This window comes from Schistocerca nitens, chromosome 5, assembly GCF_023898315.1.
Source record: "Schistocerca nitens isolate TAMUIC-IGC-003100 chromosome 5, iqSchNite1.1, whole genome shotgun sequence".
NCBI lineage: Eukaryota > Metazoa > Arthropoda > Insecta > Orthoptera > Acrididae > Schistocerca > Schistocerca nitens.
In genome coordinates this window covers 396,344,541-396,367,167 of record NC_064618.1, presented here as the reverse complement: position 1 = coordinate 396,367,167, position 22,627 = coordinate 396,344,541, and the positions used below count along the sequence as shown (strand labels likewise).

Genomic DNA, 22,627 nt, shown 5'->3' with positions numbered 1-22,627 from the left:
ATTAAGTACAAGCAAATCTGTCATACTAATGTCATTTGCAAGTGATTTAAGTGCATGGTAAGCCAATGACTGTCAAGGACTCTTGAGACAGAGGGCCTGTGTCCACTTCTGGGACACAGGAAGGTGCAGTGTCCTCTGACCGAAACTGCCCAGTGGATTAAAGATGTGGGCCAGTGGGCCGGACACCGTGGATGTGCTTTTTACACAGTTTCCCCACATCCGACTAGGTTGATACCATGCAGCTACCTGCATCCTGTCTAAGTTACACAATTTGCAAACCTTTCCTTACTTGCATGTGAGGTAACTCTAGGTACAGACAAGTAGGATATGCCAGTTAAGGGGGAGGGAGGAGAAGTAGCAGCATCGGGAAGGGCACCCTGCCACCCATTACCACTAAAAATTCTGCATTGATGTAACATACCAATCCCTTCGAGACATGGGATAAGTCCAAAAGGAAGAAGGAGACATGCACAGTCAACGGAAACTATAGTCTCACCAACCTTATACATTGATGACTTCTGCCTCTACTGCAGTTCTTCTAAGGTAAGGATCATCAAGCATCAAGTACAGTGGTCTGTAAGGAAAGCAGAATATTGGGCATGTGAACATGGCTCCCAATTTACCGCTACCAAGATGTGTATAATGCATTTTTGTCAACATAGAAGCATTCATCCAAATCCAGAATTGTATCGTTATCCCAATGTGACAGCTCAGATTTGCCAGTTAAAACTTAATGTCCTATGCAATCTCAGTAATACTTCTTGAGATGAAAACCATTCAAAAACTTTACAACTCTACAGAGCTCTCATTTATTAATTTTTAGGTTATAGAAGCCTGGCCAATGGATCAGCGGTACTCTTGGCATTGTGACTGATAAATCTGATCCACCATTGTGAGATCAGACTTGTGTCTGTCACTTTCCAGACAAGCTTTGTAGACAGCCTCCTGACAGAGGCAGGGATTGCCCCCCTCCCCCCTTCAACTCTCCTCCCATCCCTTCAACTCTCCTCCCATGGGTTAGGTGCCCCCATTACTTCTCAACAGTACCATACATGTCTTTAACCATCCAGAACGTCCAAATCAATACCTCTTTCCTAATATGGACGTATGACCTCCAGAATACTGCCTTGGTCTGGAATTCTGATATTGACCTGATTTTTACTTAACTCCTTTCATTCCTTTTACTTTGTCACACTTGTGAGAACTCCCATGGCACATGCACAATCCACAAATTTGCATGGATTTTTCTCTTGGCCTAAAGGATGTGATAGACCCCTCTGTTTTCACTCAGTTGTTACTCTTGGTAGCTCAACTCAGATAACATTTGTACACATGGTTCAAGTTTTGAAGACCAGACACACTCCCTTTATTTGCACTAGGAGTAGCAAGCAATACTCCCTGCCTGTTGACTGCAGTGTGTTTGCTATGGGATTGGTGGCCATGACATGTGCTCTTCATTGTATCGATATTCAGTCACACAAGCCTCTCCTGACATGCGGTGACTCCATGAGCCTACAGACTCTTACCCACGGTTAGTCGTTGCATCCATTGGTTATGCACATTCAAGATCTCATCTAAGACCTCCATGACAACAGGAAGGAAATTGTGGATTGACTCACCAAGGATACTAATTGGAAACACACTCCAGAAACAACGTTATATCACAGGTTCTTAGTGGCATGGCACAGTAAGTGGAGTGCCATGGCCACAAACAGTAAGATAACAGCCTGTAATAGAATTTATGATTTTGTGATGGTCTTCTCTTTCACTATCTCACCATGAATCCATAATCCGCTGCCACCTCTACATTGGTCAACCAGTCTGACATATGAGTACATCCTGTGACATGTCGCCCCACCCAGTTGGTAGTTGTGGGGTCCCCTTGATCATCACCCATATTCCTTTAGAGTGCCCCACTTTTGCTGCTACATGGCGAACTTCACAATTGGCTGACTGACTCCCTCAGAGTGCATAATTTTATCTGAATTTTTATTATGTTTCTGCTGGCTGCCAGATGGTGGGGGACAGCTTTAGCCTGGTTTTTGTTTCTTACTATTATGACACTCCACCTCAGGGGGTGTAATACTTGGCAGGATGACTGAGAGATGTGGTTGGTTTGGGAGAGAAGGCTGAATAACACCAGGGTGTGCAGAGATACACAGACAAATGTTGCATTGACTTTTATTCCACTGGAGAACACATGTTGCCTTTGCTGGTCCAAACAATGGCAGCTTGGCTTGTGTACATGTGTAACTGCAAAACCGGGTCCGGAATGTGTTGCTACAGCATCCAGCTACTCTGTACTCAAGATGTAACAGTTCCTGTCCTCATCTGGATGGCATGGCTGGCAGTGTGTGTTGGCTGAGCCAGAAGACCTGCATCTGCCCTCTACAGTACTGCTAGCTAGTCCCTCAAGTGCTACTCATTGTCACCATGTAGAGTACAAAAGGGTAACAGCCAGCAGCCACCAGCCGCCATTGTAGTAGAGCCTCAGCAGCTCTAGTTGCTCACTCAGGGTGACTCAGTTGGTGATAGAGGACAGCACTGGACCCGGGAGGCTGTGAGATCATGTCCCGGCTCCACCTTTGCAGATGGCAGTTTGGAGAGGTCCGTCAGATGATGTCATCCTGAGATTTGTCCACACCCATGCAACACCAAGTTTTGGACCCACCTCACCGTGACTGTGGTGTGTTCATACCATGGAGTTGATTCAGTGGGCCGGTTGCCAATTGAAATCCATCACCAGATGGTCGTCGTGGTTGGCCTGCTGTTTAAACAGTTGTCATCTTCTGTTTCCAGATATGAACAGAATGACAACATGACTGCTTGCCTTGAGCCTTTGGACTCCTTTGTTTGTACTCCTTTTCCTAAACGTGTGATGCAGTCCCTCTAGAGGGGATGAATGAAGTGTTGCTTAATAATTATAATGTTAGCTTTTTCTGGCCTGTTTCAGTCCCCAAATGTAGGTTACTAGGCGCTGTTGTAACTGTAATGTATGGATTTTTCATAGCACATGAGTGCCCTGTGTTGGGACTGATTACTCCACACCCACTTATAGTGTCCACCAGGCTGTGCTTCCTTGCCTATCAGTGGTGCTGTAAACCTGTCTCATAGAAACGTTTGCTTAATAACAACATAGCAGTGCACACTACCCAATTTGTCAATCAGTCCCTTAACTTCTACATTCCAGCCATTACTGCACAAAATTTTCAAGAATTCCCCAGGTCCATGCCTATACTTATTCATGGTTCAGCATTACAATAAAAATCAGATTCAGTTGAACTGTAGTGTACACAATTACAATGTACGACACAAAAATAATTTTCAAGTAGAGTTGGCTTCCTTGTGTAGTGTTCAAAATGGAGATATGTACTCAGGTGCAAATTATTCAACTAGCTGCCTTCCTGAACAAAACAAGAAATTGGAGACCCCAACCAGTTACAAACATACTTCATTGCCTACTCTTTCTACAAATTATATGATTATTTAGATTCAAGGATTGAAACTTTTGTTAGCTGCATGGCAAGTAGTAGTGTTCAGATTAAAGCTGGACGACAAGTAATGATGTACTGTATGCAGCACTCACTACTATTGATGTAGGTAACTATTTTCTTTGAAAAATAGCAGTTTAATCAAGCAAACTTAAAGCTACCATAAGGAGATAAACACAGCTTTTTAGTATAACAGAGGTGGCAGCAGCTGCTTTCAAAGTAGCTGTTTTCTTTCTGATTTACTTGATTAAATTTCATTGACATAAGTGTGAATAGCATCAAGCAACTTAGTGGTATTTTTTTGTTAATGTAATATACAGATTAAGTTTCTATAGTTTACTTGTTTTATGTTAATGTGTACCTTGACCTTTTCCACTTAACTAAAGGTTCTCCTTCTTGATGGGATTTATGAAACATGATGGGTGAATAATGAATAAATGGAAATAGTTTCTGCCAATTTCTTCCTCCATTCTTTGCTCACTTGTTCAAATATGCAGGTAATTATGACTAGAGAAAGTCCATCATATTGGCAAATTCCCTCCTTGTTTAATCTCTAATGAGTCTGATATTTCTCCAATGAATTTTACTTTAGATTTTGTGTTTGTCAGTGATTCTTATAAAAGTGCTTGTGTTCTCTTATCTGCTCCAAAGTCTTATGGAGTTTTCTATAAATTTAGCATAGCTACATACTCATAAGCCTTTTGAAGATATATGAATGCACCTCAATATTTGTTTAGTCCTTTCATTGATTTCATTTACACAGGATCTTCTTCTATGGTTGACATTTGCATAATTCTGTTTTATTAATCAGCTGTGAAAGTAATTTTGTGTAATGATCAACAATCTGTTTTGGATATATAAACTGCAGTTGTAACATTGTTTTTCTTTCTTTCTTTCATCTGTTAACTGCAAACTATTAAAAGTATTGTGATAACTGTCATCTACAAGGCAATGACTTATAGGTATTTGTATATTGCAGGTGAACCATTTTCCAGGTTCTGGATATATCACGAATAAAGTAGACCTTTCTACATCAAATCTGCCATACATACCTGCAGCATTCAGATTGCCTAGGGATAAGGAAAAGTTTCTTCAGTATGTGAGTATCCATATGGTCATTGTAATAACTTCTAAATCATAACATCTGGTGTTATAACTTTTTTTCACAGCTTTTAAAACAATTTTAAACATCATGTATGAACAAGAACCTGGCTTTTGACAACTAGTTTCTAATACTTTCTTCTTTACCATGTGGCCCCTGGGACCATCAAGGTAATGCATGAATAGACAGAAGAACCCATTACTTTTTCATTACAATATTAGTGATCAGTCATTAGATAGAGTCACAAGCAAAAAGTATCTACCGGTACCATCTGAGGCAATTCAAAATGGAATGTCCACATAAAACACATTGTGTAAAAGATTCATAGCAGGCTGAGCTTCATAGAACAAATCCTAATAAAATATTATTTTAGCACAAAGGATGTAGCTTATAAAGTCCTTGTTCATGTACAAAGGCAGTAGCCTACAAAACCATTGTACAACTGGTCCTTGAACATTGGAAGGAGAAGATTGCTACTCAATCAATAGAGAAGGTGTTGAGTCACAGTCAGGCACTATGAAAAAATTGCTATGTATATTTAGGTAGTGGATCAATGGATCAAATCCTTCATCAGACATAGAAAATTGAGCACACAATCACACAAGCACATCCCTCACGGACATGGCTACTGTTGTCTCCGGGCACTAAAGTCCAATTGTTGTTAGTATAATGGATTTTCAATTGCATGGTTCTTGAATATTGCTTATCATATTGAAACATTCCAGGTAAGATTACTGGAGGTTCAGAGAATATCCAAAGCAGAACAGCATGTTTTATCGCTGGTTTGTTTAGTACGTACAAGAGTATTGCAGAGAAGTTGTTGTCCATCAAAGAGAGGTGTACTATTAAAATTCTTAGAAAGCACATTCCAAGAAGAGTCATATTAATTCCATTCACAAATATCTCACAAAGGACCACTGAAGGAATCTGGGAATGTATGGAGGCCTACAGACAGTTGTTCTTTTCATTCACCATTTGCAAATGTAACAGGAAAGAAAGAAAAATAGCGGTGCATGAATTACCCCCTACCACACACTGTAAGGTGTGTTGTACAGCATAGATAGACACATATTTAATATGCATATTTTTAATTTTTATAAGCAGGCACATGGCTATCAGATTTTTGTAAATTTTTATGTTTATGATACACGAAGTTCAGAACTTGAATATCAGCCTGCCTATGCCATTTAATATGGTTCTCAGAAATTCTCAGGATAATCAACTTTGATGCTGTCTGAGAAACTATAACTCACTAAAGGTAGGACAATTTTTGATTTGCCATGTAGCTCTATCGATACCACTCTAGACAGGTCATAGCTGAATTGCTGGTTCAAGTGTTGTTTGGATAATTTTTGTGTTGTTTTTGTTCAGTTCAAATACCATAAAATTTAAATATAAAATTAATCAAATCTGTACTAATTAACATGTATATAATTAACATATTTTATGAAAAATGCATGTCTGACATACAATTGAAGATTTTCATGCACTGTGTGACAGAACACTATCTGCAGCTTCAACAGTGAATGTAGTAATGCTACTACAGCCACAGATGCCCCTTTCAAAAGAAGTCTAATCCCTACTAACTGTTGTTGAATTTATCAAAAGCTTAAGCCCCAAACAGCTGTAGCTCACTTCGCAGGTAATTTTACTGGTGTAAGCATTGGGCCAGTGGCATGAGATCTTGGTTTTGGTAACCATTATCAGCATTTTTATAAACCCAGGAGATAATGAGTACTGCTTTCTCTGTATAAGGCCCTCTCTTCCCCTCAACTCACATGCAATGTTCATACAAAATGATAATTAAATATGAGTTAATTATCACATATTTGATGCATTTTATATTTAAAGGACACAGATATTCAAACTGAATTAAACAAATTAAAAGAAAAGTAGCAAACCGGGGTCGAAGCAATCATCCAGGAATTTATAGTCTTGAGCACTATCTATAGAGCATGTCATCCAGCAAATCTGAGAATTTTTTTAGTCACATGCCAAAAATATAAAAAAATGCTGTGTGGTTCCCTTGTTAGGAAAAAGGTTTAATAAAGTATTGATAATTTAGATTTAATTTAGAAATAGAAACATAATTGTTTATGATATTGCCCAAGAACAGTGATATGAACAGTCAGGTAGTGACGGAGGCCAATACTAAAGTGCTGCTGGTGCTTTGAGCTTGCAGAAGATAGTAAGAGCAACATTAAAACCAAGCTGAAGCAATCACTGCTGGTCAGAGTCTTTAAATTCTACTCTTTGTTGATCTGCTGCTCTATTTTGTGTTATCTGCTAACCAGTATGCACACATATTTCACTGCTGTGTCTAAAAGACCACATTTCCTGTAACAGCCAACTGAGGGACATCCACAGTCCCCACTGCCTTAGCTTGCAGTATATCACCATGTTTTCTCTTTCTGCTTGCTAAGGTTGCCCAACCAATATGTGGCATCTGGATACCACTTGTGAGCAACAGTCTGACACATCTCTAACCAAACAGCATGCAGCTCTGTTTTGCTTATAGCAATGCTGTAATTATGTCACCAACTGCAGTTTTCACACAGACAATCTCTGAGGAATCTTTACCAGCCAAAACATTTCCGTTCACTTGTTACTACAATTTGTTGCAGCTGCTTAATCACAATATTTTCATCAAGTAGACTAAACCAAACAGTAAACTAGTTGGACTGCTTTTTAGGCTTAATTTCCCAGTGTATGTTCACATGTGTTGCTCACTGGCTGTGTCATCCATTGTTGGCGTGAAATGTTCTAAATTTTAGATTTGCATAAATAAATATTCTTCTGTTCAAACAATGGAAACTCCAGGATGGTATGAAACAATATTATGAAATGGAAGGTTGCTGCTCAACAAGTAGCAGGAATGCTGAGTATCAGATAGGCACAACAAAAAGACAGAAGGGTTACAGGAACGTAGGATGCATTGCAGAGAAAGTTCCCACTTGCGCAATTCAGAAAAGCTGGCATTGGTGGGAAGGATCCATATGGTACAGGCTATGAAGCAGTCACTGAAATGGAGGGTATCATGTTTGGATGCATGTTAAGCAACAGGGTGATCCACTTGTTTCTTGGCCACCGTTTGTTGATGGCCTTTCATGCAGACAGACAGCTTGTTGATTGTCATGCCTACATAGCATGCAGCACAGTGGGTGCAGCTTAGCTTGTAGATTACCTGACTGGTTTCACAGGTAGCCCTGGCTTTGATGGAGTAGGTGATATTAGTGACCAGACTGGAGTAGGTGGTGGTAGGAGTATCTATGGGACAGCCCACTGACTGGCTAGCTCAATTTCTTGATCTGAATCCCTTAGAACAACCCTACTCAGGAAGTGGTTGTAATAGTGCATGCCAAGCACTTCAACAAATATATGACTATAATGTATATGTAATGGTACTTTAGTTTCAGGTGCTGATATTCAGTACAATAATAACACTCATCTTATCGGGAGACTGAGGGCACTGGATAAACTTTGTGTTTATCGTAAGCTTTTAACTGAATACTGTTACAACCTCTCGATATACCACAGCATCATCCGCAAAAAGCCTCACTGAACTTCTGATGTCATCCACAAGGTCATTTATGTATATTGTGAATAGCAACGGTCCTACGACACTCCCCTGCGGCACACCTGAAATCACTCTTACTTCGGAAGACTTCTCTCCATTGAGAATGACATGCTGTGTTCTGTTACCTAGGAACTCTTCAATCCAATCACACAATTGGTCTGATAGTCCACATGCTCTTACTTTGTTCATTAAACGACTGTGGGGAACTGTATCGAACGCCTTGTGGAAGTCAAGAAAACGGCATCTACCTGGGAACCCGTGTCTATGGCCCTCTGAGTCTCGTGGATGAATAGCGCGAGCTGGGTCCTCTGAGTCTCGTGGATGAATAGCGCGTGCTGGGTTTCACACGACCGTCTTTTTCGAAACCCAATGCTGATTCCTACAGAGTAGATTTCTAGTCTCCAGAAAAGTCATTATACTCGAACAAAATACGTGTACCAAAATTCTACAACTGATCGACGTTAGAGATATAGGTCTATAGTTCTGCACATCTGTTCGACATCCCTTCTTGAAAACGGGGATGACCTGTGCCCTTTTCCAATCCTTTGGAACGCTACGCTCTTCTAGAGACCTACGGTACACCGCTGCAAGAATGGGGGCAAGTTTCTTTGCGTACTCTGTGTAAAATCGAACTGGTATCCCATCAGGTCCAGCCGGCCTTTCCTCTTTTGAGCAACTTTAATTGTTTCTCTATCCCTCTGTCATCTATTTTGATATCTACCATTTTGTCATCAGTGCGACAATCTAGAGAAGTGCAGTCTTCCTCTGTGAAACAGCTTTGGAAAGAGACATTTAGTATTTCGGCCTTTAGTCTGTCATCCTTTGTTTCAGTACCATTTTGGTCAGAGAGTGTCTGGACATTTTGATTTGATCCACCTACCGCTTTGACATAAGACCAAAATTTCTTAGGATTTTCTGCCAAGTCAGTACATAGAACTTTACTTTCAAATTCATTGAACGCCTCTCGCATAGCCCTCCTCACACTACATTTCGCTTCGCGTAATTTTTGTTTGTCTGCAAGGCTTTGGCTATGTTTATGTTTGCTGTGAAGTTCCCTATGCTTCCGCAGCAGTTTTCTAACTCGGTTGTTGTACTACGGTGGCTCTTTTCCATCTCTTATGATCTTGATTGGCACATACTCATCTAACGCATATTGTACGATAGTTTTGAACTTTGTCCACTGATCCTCAACACTATCTGCACTTGAGACAAAACTTTTGTGTTGAGCCGTCAGGTACTCTGAAATCTGCTTTTTGTCACTTTAGCTAAAAAGAAAAATCTTCCTACCTTTTTTAATATTTCTATTTACGGCTGAAATCATTGATGCAGTAACCGCTTTATGATCGCTGATTCCCTGTTCTGCATTAACTGTTTCAAATAGTTCGAGTCTGTTTGTCACCAGAAGGTCTAATTGTTATCGCCACGAGTCGGTTCTCTGTTTAACTGCTCAAGGTAGTTTTCAGATAAAGCACTTAAAAAAAATTTCACTGGATTCTTTGTCCCTGCCACCCGTTATGAATGTTTGAGTCTCCCAGTCTATATCCGGCAAATTAAAATCTCTACCCAGAACTGTAACATGGTGGGGAAATCTACTCGAAATATTTTCCAAATTATCCTTCAGGTGCTCAGCCACAACAGCTGCTGAGCCATGTGGCCTATAGAGACATCCAATTACCATGTCTGAGCCTGCTTTAACCATGACCTTCACCCAAGTTATTTCACATTTCGGATCTCCGTCAATTTCCTTCGATACTATTGCACTTCTTATCGCTATAAACATGCCTCCCCCTTCACTCTCCAGCCTGTCTCTGCGGTATACATTCCAATCTGAGTTTAGGATTTCATTACTGTTTATGTCTGGTTTCAGCCAACTTTCTGTCCCTAGTACTATATGGGCATTTTGACTGTTTATTAATGAGAGCAGTTCTGGGACCTTTCTATAGACGCTCCTGCAGTTTACTATTAGCACATTAATATTGTTATTCCCTGTTGCATTTTGCCTACTCTCCTACCTTGCCGCGTCTCAGGAGGCGTCTTGTCGGGCCTAGGGAGGGAATTCTCTAACCTAAAAAACCGACATGTGCACTCCACACGTACTCTGCTACCCTTGTAGCCGCTTCCTGCATGTAGTGCACGCCTGACCTATTCAGGGGGACCCTACATTTCACCACCCGATAGCGGAGGTCGAGAAATTTGCACCCCAGATCTCCGCAGAATCATCTGAGCCTCTGGTTTAAGCCTTCCACTCGGCTCCAAACCAGAGGACCGTGATCGGTTCTGGGAACGATACTTCAGATAGTTAGCTCAGATTCCACCCCGCGAGTGAGGCTTTCCACCTTCACCAATTCCGCCAACTGCCTGTACGAACTGAGGATGACCTCTGAACCCAGATGGCAGGAGTCATTGGTGCCGACATGAGCAACAATTTGCAGTCGGGTGCACCCAGTGCTCTCTATCGCTGCTGGCAGGGCCTCCTCCACATCTCAGATGAGACCCCCTGGCAAGCAGACAGAGTGAACACTGGCCTTCTTCCCCGACCTTTCTGCTATTTCCCGAAGGGGCTCCATCACCCGCCTAACGTTGGAGCTCCCAATAACTAATAAACCCCTCTCCCCATGTGCCTGCTCGAACCTTGCTGAAGGAGTGGCCACATGTCCACTCACAGGCAGAGCGGGCGATGCCACACGGCCAGCTTCCACATTGACCCTCCGCCTCGTATGCCGTTGAACCCACCACTCCCCTTGGGGAGAGGGTGGCCCAACCGAGCCCGGTACCCGCGAAGATGTCTCGACAGCAGGGACAGTGGGTGAAGCATGTAACACCTGGGGTGTACCTTGCGACGCACCAGACTCCCCACTGCCGCTACACTCCGAGGCAGCAGACTGAAGACGGCTGACCACGGCCATCAACACGTTCAGCTGTTCGCGAACAGTGGCCAGCTCCTCCTGCGTCCGTACACAGCAGTCACACATCCTATCCATCCTAAGAAATCAATTTACTGAAGAGAGTTAATCAACTTTTAACTAGACTGCTTATTCACTAAAGGCGGCTGATTGTTGACTAAACTGTGGTTGCTAGACACTTCTTGTAGAAAACAATGAAATAGCACTACCTGTCTCTGGACTGTATTGAAAACAAACACTAGCACTACTAGCACTATGGTTGACGAAAGGGACTCTCTCTGACTGTATTCAAAACAAACACGAAATCTATGGAACACTATTAATAGCTCTCAACAATTAAAGCTTCCTAAAAGCAAAAACACACGGAAGAAGAAGTGACAAGTAAGAAAAATACAGTTAATACTTAAATTAACGTAGCTCGCTGCACAGCAGATGTGAAGCAGACGGCAAAATTTTGGAGTTCAGAGGCTTTTTGTTGCCACCATTTGTTCTTAATTGCTTGTATCTCACTCTGACATTTCTGCTTGAGCTCTTAAAGTGTTTTCTTTTCTGTGCAGGACAGATCTGGAGCAAGCATCCCACTTTGCAGTGATGATGGCACATTCTCTGCAGCCCCTTTGATGATTTTCTTTAATGCGGTCCATTGTTGTTCAACATAATCTGTGATTGCTGGAGATTTGTGGAATTGTTCTGACAGCTTGTCTTGGAAGTGTGAGTGAACGTATTTGTTCTGCAGGTTGTTGATGTTGAGTTTTCTGTGTGGTGGGTTTGAGAAGTGGAATCATGGCTTACAGTACTTTTGTTACCTCAGACAGCTAACTAAAAGTATATGATCAGTCCAGCAATCATCGAGGTTTCGAGCTGTTTTTGTGATGAGAATGTCTTTCTTGTCACGTGGTCGAATGATGACATAGTCTATAAGATGCTAGTGTTTGGAGCGTGGGTGCAACCATGTGGTCTTATAGCAGTTAGCCAAGCGGAATTGCATATTGATGATGAAGAGCTCGTACTCAGCATATAAACCAAGAAGTAATTGCCAATTTGCATTGCAGTTTCTGGCCCCTTGTTTATTCATGATGTCTCTCCAAAAACATTTGTCCCTTCCCACTCTGGCACTGAAGTCACCCAGTAGGATTAATTTATCTTTAACAGGTATCTTAGAGAGAGTACTGTTCAGCTAGTGGTAGAACTGATTCTTTGAATCTTCATCATTATCTAAAGTAGAAGCATATGCAGAGATAAAGGTGATGAAGCTGTCTGAACCTAGGGGTATTCTAAGAGTTATGAGACTTTCATTAATTGAAATGGGTGAGAGTTGATGTGCATTCACTATTTTTGTTTTTACAGCAAGTCCTACCCATGGATGTGTGGCTCTCCTGCATCCTTTCCTTTCCAGTAGATGGTGTACCCTGAACTTGCCTCAGTGATGTGTCCTTCACCTGATAGTCTAGTTTCATTCAAGGCAGCTATATCTATATCTAGCCTAGCTAGTTCATGGCTGATAAGAGCAGTTCTTCTCTCTGGTCTCTTACTGTTCACGTCCAGGAGGGTCCTGACATTCCATGTTCCTATAGTCATTATCATTTCATTCTTCTCTGGTTTTCATCTGCAGTATAAGGAGTGACCTTCTGGGTGCGGTTTCCCAGCCTGGTTCAGGTGTGACTTCTGATGTTTAGCCCACATTTTCTAGGGCCTTCCCCATTCAGGGTGGGCAGCAGTCATCCAAAATAGGCCTACCCAGTCACAGATGCAGGACCAGATCCCCGAGTAGTCACACGGGTTCTCAGGGAGGTGACCATCGCACACCTGCTGCCAATGTTCAGGTCCAGACTAGTAGCTTCCAGCGTCACTCAAAGCCTGACACCTCTGTCCTTACACCATCACCATTGGGCTTTAAAGAAAATGACAGGAGAAACTGCCATTTGCATGATTTTGTTTACAGTGGATTACAGCTTGCAAGGAGTAGGCCCAACCCACACACTATGATTCTGGAACAGTTCATCACGGCACATATGTATAAAACATATGACTACAGGTACCAGAATTGCAACGGACTGCTGTGAGCTTAATGATGGCTGAGCGGCGCCTTTACAGTTGGTCTGCCTGCCATGACCTCTTCTGCCTCCAAGATCGTTGAGTACCTGAGAGATAAAAGAGTCTTCTTCTGCTTGTTTCACCATTGGGTCGAGGGTAGGATAGTAGAGAGGAAAGTGAAAGACACCCTTGGGCCTTGAAACCTAATACTGTTGGCACTGAAAAAAACCAAGAGTTGGCCAAGGGAGGCTGATAGGAAAGAAAACAGAAGAAGCCTGACACAAGTAAGTGGAAGTAATGTCAGACTTAGCTAAGGGCCCATGTGGTTGCACCCACATATTCCCAATACAGGAGCCCCCTGGTGGGACTACACTTTGCCTGGAATCTTACCAACTGACCTGTCTGGCATGGGTGACCCTACAGGAGCATAGCTCCCACCACCTTAGCTCAGTGGGTCACTGAGACATGCAGACCTCCCCACCAACGTTAAGGTAGTAGTCCATGGAGAGGATTCAAGAACATGGAATCATGCATAAAAGTTAGTTTGATGTGTGGTTTAGTTTCCTTGCATTTTACTACTCCCTGTTTTCTTTCTTTTTAAATGAATCGTAATGATAACTGGACAATAAGTCAGAACTAGTAATGATACCACTTGTGTCACCTAAGGCTGAAACATAAAATGAAGAGAATTACAAGACAGTCACTGTTTTTCCATAAGTCAGTATGCCTGGTCTGTGTAAGATATGTTTTAATTTAACAAGAAGTTAGGACATATTATCACATGTCAGCAAAGAGATAACTTTGGGTGAGGCATAATGAAGGTGGTATTCTTGTAGGTGAAAACACATGACAGCCATGTCTTTCGCGTGTGCATTGTAGTGTATTGATTTATAGAAATAGCACCATTGATGCTTATCTATGGTTTTATGTGAGTATAATAGGGATTTCTTTTATCCTAGAAGGTTTCAGTGCTCCACTACACAAGGTTCTTCTCTTGATTGACAATCTTCTGCAGTAAATAAATTAAGCCCACTGACTGGCTAGATCAATTTCTTGTTCTGCATCCCGTAGAACAGCCCTGCTCTGGAAGTGGTTGTAGTAGTGCATGCAAAGCACTTCAACAAATATATGACTATAATGTATATGTAATGGTACTTTAGTTTCAGGTGCTGATATTCAGTACAATAATAACACTCATCTTATCTGGAGACTGAGGGCACTGGATAAACTTTCTATTTATTGTAATGATTTTAACTGAATAATCTGGATCTTTAATATTGACACCTGCAGCGGGTTCATCTAACAACAAAATAAAATAGTCTGAATATCAATTCTGAAATTCTAGCCTCCCAGATAGGATTACAAAAACTTGCACTTAATACTTTAAGTTAATCACTTTCTCAGATTACAATCATTTTTCTATCCCAAATAAGTCAGTGATGAGACTATGTAATTGCTCCACACAAATAGTTAATCACACATTTTGTGTAGCTTTAATTCACTTCAAACCTATATTACCTTAGAATGCCTTCTGCATAGCTATGTTTACAATGATATACTAAACTCTTGCCAGGAAATATTTTTCAGGTTATATTTTAACTGATCGACTCAGTAAGCTTCAGTGCTGAAGTAAGGCCAAGGCAAAAATCTATTGCAGAAATGGGGTTCCTAAAATGGTGGTTCTGTCTCCCTCCCTCCCTCAATCCCACTTATAATGAATATGAATAATATGAGATATAGATTTTGTCTCTCAAATGAACAGTTGGATGTAATTTTACTAGGCTAATTGATTTAGCATCTAAAGCTGTTAAGTGTTTACTAGATTTTGTCACCTACTGTCTACAAACTGAGACTCTCCATCTAGAAGCTTCTCTTAAATTACTATTTTTAATAGGAATGTCATTCAGAAACCTTTGCAGTTGTGAATTTCTAAAATTGAAGTGTTGTTAGTGACAACCTAGTAATACCTTTCTGTTACAGGCTGCATCCAAGCCTGCTGCTGTGTTTGTGCAGAAGCATAATCAACACCGAGGAATTAAAATTCTCTCACTTGATGAGATGAATCTTAATGATGATGGTACTTTTGTACAAGAGTATGTAAGCAATCCACTTCTTATTGATGGTTACAAGTTTGATATTGGTGTATATACAGTACTCACTTCTGTTGATCCACTTCGATTGTATGTATATGGTGGAGACATTCTCTTCAGGTTAGTACATTTGTAATCTTTTGTATTATAGAAATATTGAATATATTCATTGCTAACAGGAGATGTATACTAGTGAAGTCAGGCATATGGTGTTAAAGAGAGACAAAAGTGCATGGGTGTGAAGATGATCAAGAATGACTAACAATAAATTAGCCATTTCAATCTCATTCCCTTTTATAATATAACTGCCATGAGTCATGAAATCCTGATTGGTTTTAGAATGTCCTCCAACTGTTCATATCTTGTATTAGTGTTTTTGCCTCTGCATTTTTACTGCACCCAACAACTTAGGCAATTTGGTTTTAGTAACATTACCATCCCTTTGGCGAGAGTTTTCCATTGGATTCTGTCCTCATCTTTGCTGTTCAGATCATCTTTGTTACATATATAGTATATACATATATACTTAATATTTATATGCCAATACATGAGTAGTTATAGCGAAGAAATGTTTTTATACCAATGCTGATCTGCTTCTGATATTGCCATTGCTTCCACTAACTTGCGTAATCTGCTCTCTAGAGCAGGATTATTTCATTTATGCTTCTGTGTTATCCCTAATTGCAGTGTTCATCGAATTCTTACTCTTAATCAGTTTTGCCTTTATTTTAGTGTATAGTGTAAAGTGTGTGCTAAACAGCCTATCCATTCCAGTGCACAATTCTTCTAAGTCTTCCTTACTTTCAGTGAGAAGTACTAAATTATTTGTGAACCTTATCGTTTATTGTGTAGCAAATGCACTTCTAATCCTGTTCTGATACTTTATTTTTGTTTTTGTTCTTAGTTTCTCTCATTGGTTCTTGATGTATGCTGTTGTGATAAGCTACACCTTTCTTAATATGAACTTTGATTTTTGATCCTTTTAATTTCTTATACTTTATTCAATTCATCTTTAAATTTCAAACATTTCTTCTGCTTTCCTGTGTTGAATGCATTCTGTGAGTCAATAAGTGGGATGACTGTATTCTGGTTTTCTTTTATGCTTCTTTCCACTTTTACTAATAACAAGATTAAAATTATTGTGCCGGACCATTTGTGCTTTTCTGAAACATATCTTTTTCTTGATTAGTTTCTCTCTCTCTCTCCCTCTCCCTCTCCCACTCCATCTCCCACTCCCTCTCCCTCTCTCCCTCCCTTCCTCCTTACTCCCTCTCTCCCTCCCTTCCTCCTTACTCCCTCTCTCCCTCCCTTCCTCCTTACTCCCTACTCCCTCTCTCCTCCCCCATTTCTCTCCCCCCTCTCTCTCTTTCTGTATCTCTTTGTCCCCCCCCCCCCCAAAAAAATATTATTCTATACAGAAGCTAGAGTCGGTGTCTAATAATTCTTGCTAATTCATTTATTAGTAATACCTTGAGATTTCTTTTCTGGAAATCTGCTGGCAGTTCTCCTGTTCAATAAATTTTGACACTAGTTCAAAGTAAATTCTACTTCTTATACTACACACTGATTTCAGTAATTCTGAAGTTATTTTTATGTGTTTCTGCTCAAATCTTTCGGGTTATGATGAATTACTAGTATCGCCTGATTCTTCAGCACAGATCTGTTCTTCTTCTCATCATTTCACCAACTGATTTGGCACAGCCACCTATTGTGGAACACTAGGACTCTTACCATCCTGATTTAGGTTTTCCATTATTTCTCTTAGTGAAGGTGAATGGTGGGATTGTTCCTCAAAACGGGCTGTCACCAAATTCCTTTCTCATCTTTGTTCAGCCTGAGCATATATGACATCTCTAAAAACCTTAAAACTGATGGAACCTATAACTTTAACTTCTTTCTTTCATTTTCTTATTTCATGCTAAGGGACACCTCATCTCCATTGTCTTTTATACAGATTTTTGGTTAACTTCTACCATCTATCTGTCTATTCTTATACATTAGCAGACACATTCCCATCTGCTGCACTTCATACCATAGGCCCTTGTTTCCAAGGTATGCAGGAGAGCATTTGTGAAGTAGGGAAAGCAGTCAAGAGTTATTGGCCAGTTGAAGCTTTGGAGCAGATCTTGAGATTTAACTGAATGATTCAATCAGTAAGAGCATTTACACACAAAAGACAAGCCACTGTAGAAGGTTCACTGAGGCTCTCCTAGACTTCTGTAATAAGTTTCAGTCAGTTTTTTTCAGGATCGTTTCCCAAAATCACATGAGAAGAAAGAATACCTGTAAAAGAGCAAGAAACACAAGAAGAAATTACCTGTACCTTATCATGGTTAAAAATGCAAGATGTTGTCAGGTTTGGATACCTAATTGGTTGAAAATGTAGTTGTGGGAGACAGATCAAGAGGAGTTTCTCTTGGTGACCAATGGACTTGGCGAAAGTGGTGGTGGAATTTCGGTAGAGGAAGTGTGGGGCGTAACATATCAAAGCAGGAAATAATTAAATTTGGAAAGGCTAAAATAAATGTAGAAAAGAAGGAAGTCAAATACCTATGAATAATTGTGAAATACTCCAGTTTATTAATGAAAGAAGGAAATGCAACCATGCAAAGGGAAGCCAATGATTTCATATCTGGAAAGTAGGAAAGAGAAGTGTTTCCACCAGTGTCAACAAACACAGAATAGATTTGAATCTGATTGCAGTCATGTGAAATGGGAGGAGGAGGAGGAGGAGGAGGAGGAGGAGGAGGAGGAGGAAGAGGAAGAGGAGTAGGAGAAGGAGAAGGAGAAGGAGAAGGGTGGTGGGTGCCACAAGATTCTGTTCTGGGTCCATTGCTATTCTTGGTATATGCATATTATAAAATCACAACTGTTATCATGGAAGACATTCAATGAATGAAAGTAATTTAGTTAATAAGGTATGTGGTAGTATCAGAATGTGGTTTTCAGAGAACAAATTAATGCTTTAGTGTAACAAAATGCAATGAATGCATGCAGTTTCTAACATACAATTCTTGTAAAGAAGAAATTTTATTGGCCCTAGGTGAGCTCTCAGTAAAGTGAAGCATTTTAAATTCCTGGGTCTGAGGGTAGACAAAAAGCTTTCTTGGAATTATCGCATTAAAAATCTTGTGCAGAAACTGAATGGTGCTATTTTCACTATAAGACTAATCTTTATTGAAATGTAAAGGATTGTTTACTTTTCCTTACTTTTACTTTATTATCTCTTATGCTATCATATTTTGAGGCAACTCTGTGCACCCATCAGGAGTATTTGTAGTCCAGAAAAGGGCAGTCGGGCTGATCTATGATGCCAGTTTGTGAATTTTCCATTGGCCATTGTTCAGGTGTCTCAAAATTTATCTCTGCCATTCCTGAGCTGCTTGAAGGGATTTGTTGTTGACAATGTTGACTCATTCAGAGGAAACTGCAACATACATTCAGTGAACATTAAATGAAACACCCATTTACACTTGGCTAACACTTCCTTAAGCATGACCGAGCGAGGTGGCGCAGTGGTTAGACACTGGACTCACATTCGGGAGGACGACGGTTCAATCCCATGTCTGGCCATCCTGATTTAGGTTTTCCATGATTTCCCTAAATCACTCCAGGCAAATGCCGGGATGGTTACTCTGAAAGGGCACGGCCGACTTCCTTCCCAATCCTTCCTTAATGCAATGAGACCGATGACCACGCTGTCTGGTCTCCTTCCCCAAACCAACCAACCAACCAACCATCCTTAAACATGGCTAACACTTCCTTAAGCATTGTACAGTTAAGCGTCCACCATTCAGCAGGTTTCATTTTCAATAGGCTTCCAGCATAACTGAACAAGTTGACTGATAAACCCCAAATCTGCCGATATTAAGGTGATAGGTTTTCTTGTGACACACTTCTTCTGTTGTGCAGAGGAGTCCTCCCAGTATTTGAGAAATACTCTCTGTAATGTGTCATTTATAATTTTGTGTTTTATTAATTCTTCAGTTCTTTTCCTTATAAATTTACTAATTATCATTCTGTAAACCATGTATTGACTTATTCCCTGACCAAGTATCTTAGACTAGCATGGAACCTGAATAAGATAAAAAATAAATAAAATAGCTATCCTGCTATATTTTCATTGGTTTTAGGTCTGGTATGTCTTTTTCCAGTAATAATGAAACAATGGAAAACCCAAAATGGAAATAACAATATTATGAGAAGGAAAGTTGCTACTCACCATAGAGTGGAGATGCTGAGTGCTGAGTCACAGATAGGCAGAACAAAAAGACACTCACATTTAAAGCTTTTGACCATTAAGGCCTTCGTCAACAATAGACACACACACACACACACACACACACACACACACACACACACACACACACACACACACACACGACTGCAGTCACAGGCAACTGAAACCACCCTGCAAGCAGCAACATCAGTGCATGATCGGAGTGGCGACTGGGTGGAGGGTAAGGAGGAGGCTGGAGTGGGGAGGGGGGTGGCGGGCAGTGAAGTGCTGCAGGTTAGATGGAGGGCAGGTGAGAGGTGGGGGAGGGGACCGGCTTGGCAGGATGGAACAACGACTGTGGAGACTTATGGTTCGTCACTAGAAAAAATTTTCAGCCATACAAATAGTCATGGAACTTCATGACCCCATATATGATTGCGAAGGCTTCTTTTTCAATTTGCGAATAGTTTTGTTGTGCGGCGGTAAGCAATTTAGAAGCAAAAGCTATCGGTCAGTCAGCAGATCCAACATGATGCGACAACACAGCACGTAAACCATAGGATGAAGCATCCACAGCAAGCACAAGTGATTGAGAGGGATTGAAATGGACTAGGCAACGAGCACTCAAGAGGGCGTTTTTCAGTTTCTGAAAAGCCACTTGGCATTCGGCCGACCACACAAACGGAACGTTGCGCTGGCGTAATTGGTGCAACAGCGCAGCTATTTGTGTAGCATTGGGGATGAACCGATGATAATAGGTAATCTCGCCCAACACAGATTGCAATTCGGACAAGTTTTTAGGCGAGGGAAGGTTGGCAATGGCACGAAGGTGTGACTGCAATGGATTGACACCTTGTGCGTTGATTACATGTCCCAAATATTCTATTTCTGTACGAAAAAACACACATTTGTCTTTGTTCACTTTGAGGCCTGCCTCTGACAACACCGAAAATAGGCAACGCAAATTCTGCAAGTGTTCATCTGGAGTACGACCGGCAACTATGATGTTGTCCAGATAATTGGAGCAAAAAGGGACTTTGACAGTCAGTTGCGACAAGTAATGCTGAAAAATAGCAGGAGCTGATGAGCTGCCAAAGGGGAGGTGTAAATACTTAAAAAGACCCAAGTGAGTGTTGATCACAAAAATGTCCTGGGGTGGTTCATCTAAAGGAATTTGCAAATACGCAACCCGTATGTCAGTCTTGGAACAGTATCTGCCCATGCCCAGTTTGTCCATCAGTTCCTCCGGGCGAGGGAGAGGATAGCTATCTGCAATCATTTGTGGATTCACTGTACTCTTGGAGTCCACACATAGACCCAAGGAACCATTGGGCTTTGTCAGCACAACTAATGGGGAGGCCCACTGACTAGCACTAACGGGCGCAATCACCCCCTCATTTTGCAAGGAACAGAGTTCGGCTGCCACTTGATCGCGCAATGCGGGAGGCACTGATCGTGCTTTGCAAAAATGTGGCCTGGCACTTGCCTTGAGCGTGACGTGCGCAACATAGTCACAGATGCAGCCCAAGCCATCGCTTAACAATTCTGGGAACTTGTCACAGAGGGGCAACAGCAGCAGCAGCACTGGTAGGACAATCACTAATTGCTAACACATTGTTTTGGGTGCTGAGACCGAACAAATTGAAGCAGTCCAGTCCAAAAATGTTTTCGCACGAGTGTGCAGCTATAACATGCAACAGAATTGTCCTGGTCACATTATGGTATAGTGCTGGCAAACTACATGTGCCAAGAACTGAAATACGCTCGCCTCTATACGCTGTAAGTGGAGAAGAGGGCTTTGCAAGTGTAGGCTTTCCTAGCAGTTCATACACATGGCTATTAATCAGTGTAACGTCAGAGCCGGTGTCTGATTGAAGTTTCACACGATGCGAAGCCAGGAGCAAGTCCATGTTCAATTTGTGAGCCCGTTGGTGTACAGAGGACGGCAACGCACTACCACTATTAACTACATTGACACTACGGAACAAGCCACTGGCTAAAACACTGTTTCCAACACTGTCGACGGTAGAGCCAATAACGTGGACTGAATGTGCGTGTCCAGAAGCACGAGGAGCAAATGTACCCAGTTTACACTGTTGGCACACGGATTGTACATGTCCAGTCTTCCCACACATGTAGCAAGAATAGTTACGCGATGGACAATGTTCGCGTTTGTGATGCACATTACACTGCGGGCATGATTTCAAAGGCACCTGCGAGGAAGCAAATTGTTTGTTTTGATGCAAAGGCTGTTGGCGGGAATGCAAGCTACTGCCACCATGCTGTTTGTGTACCCGCAGTGTGCGTGGCAACTTTTCCCTATGACAGTCGGTCTGTCGTACACTAGGGTCGTTCGACACACGTCAAACGGATGGCAAGTCAAAACTGTTTTGAGTGTTTTCACATGCATCTCTACTTTCCAAGATAGTGACAACTTGGTCAAGGGAGGGGATCGGGGATCCGCAATATCTGCTCCCTAACATGAACGTCCTGCACATTCTGAGTGATTGCGTGACGAATCATAGTGTCTGCAAAAAGTTTACCACAGTCACATGTAAATCGACAATCACAAGTTAATCCTTTGAGGTCGGTAATCCACTGTTTGTAGGTTTGACCCCGCTGTCTATGATAGCGAAAGAACTTGAACCTAGCTGCAGCAACTAGGGTTTGAGAGTCAAAGTATTGTGACAAAGCCTGAATGCACTGTTCGTATTGCAAAAGTTCTGGGCGGGAGGCCGGAAACAACTTTTCTAAGAGTCGGTATACTTCAGCACCCGCGGAGGCCAATAGAAAAACAAGTTTTAGCTGACCTGGGTGCTGGTGAGCCACCATGTGTGCCTCGAATAGAGCTAGATATTCATTCCATGTTTCTTCATCCTGTTTGAAGGCTCTGAACGGTGACGTGCAGGTTGGTAGGTCCGTGGGGCCAACTGCAGCAGGCGTCATTGATTGCTGCTGCGCTGTTATTAGTTGCTGCATGCCGGACAAAAGTTGAGTCATCTGCTGCGTCTGCAAAAGCAATATCTGTTCAAGAGTGACTGTGGAGGTAGTAGACGCTTGCGCCGGATTGGGAGGAGCCTGGTGTGGAGGTGTGGGAGTAGCCATGTTAGTACAATGCAACTGTTGAGAACAAGATACCAATAAACGAAGCAAAGGTGCGAAGTGCTCCACACTGAAATCCAAAAATGTCCACAAGAAATTCGGTTAGTTT

General features: G+C 41.5%; 1 protein-coding gene across 4 annotated transcripts in view; it reads left to right on the top strand.

The window, feature by feature from the left end:
- The window catches only part of LOC126259977 (probable tubulin polyglutamylase ttll-15), a 67,796-nt gene that overhangs the window by 23,052 nt on the left and 22,117 nt on the right, over window positions 1-22,627 (top strand). For all 4 annotated transcript variants that reach the window (XM_049957105.1, XM_049957104.1, XM_049957106.1 and 1 more), the window contains exons 4-5: window positions 4,471-4,590; window positions 15,088-15,317. In XM_049957105.1, coding sequence (XP_049813062.1) covers window positions 4,471-4,590; window positions 15,088-15,317 — 350 coding nt within the window. The remainder of the gene's footprint in view (window positions 1-4,470; window positions 4,591-15,087; window positions 15,318-22,627) is intronic.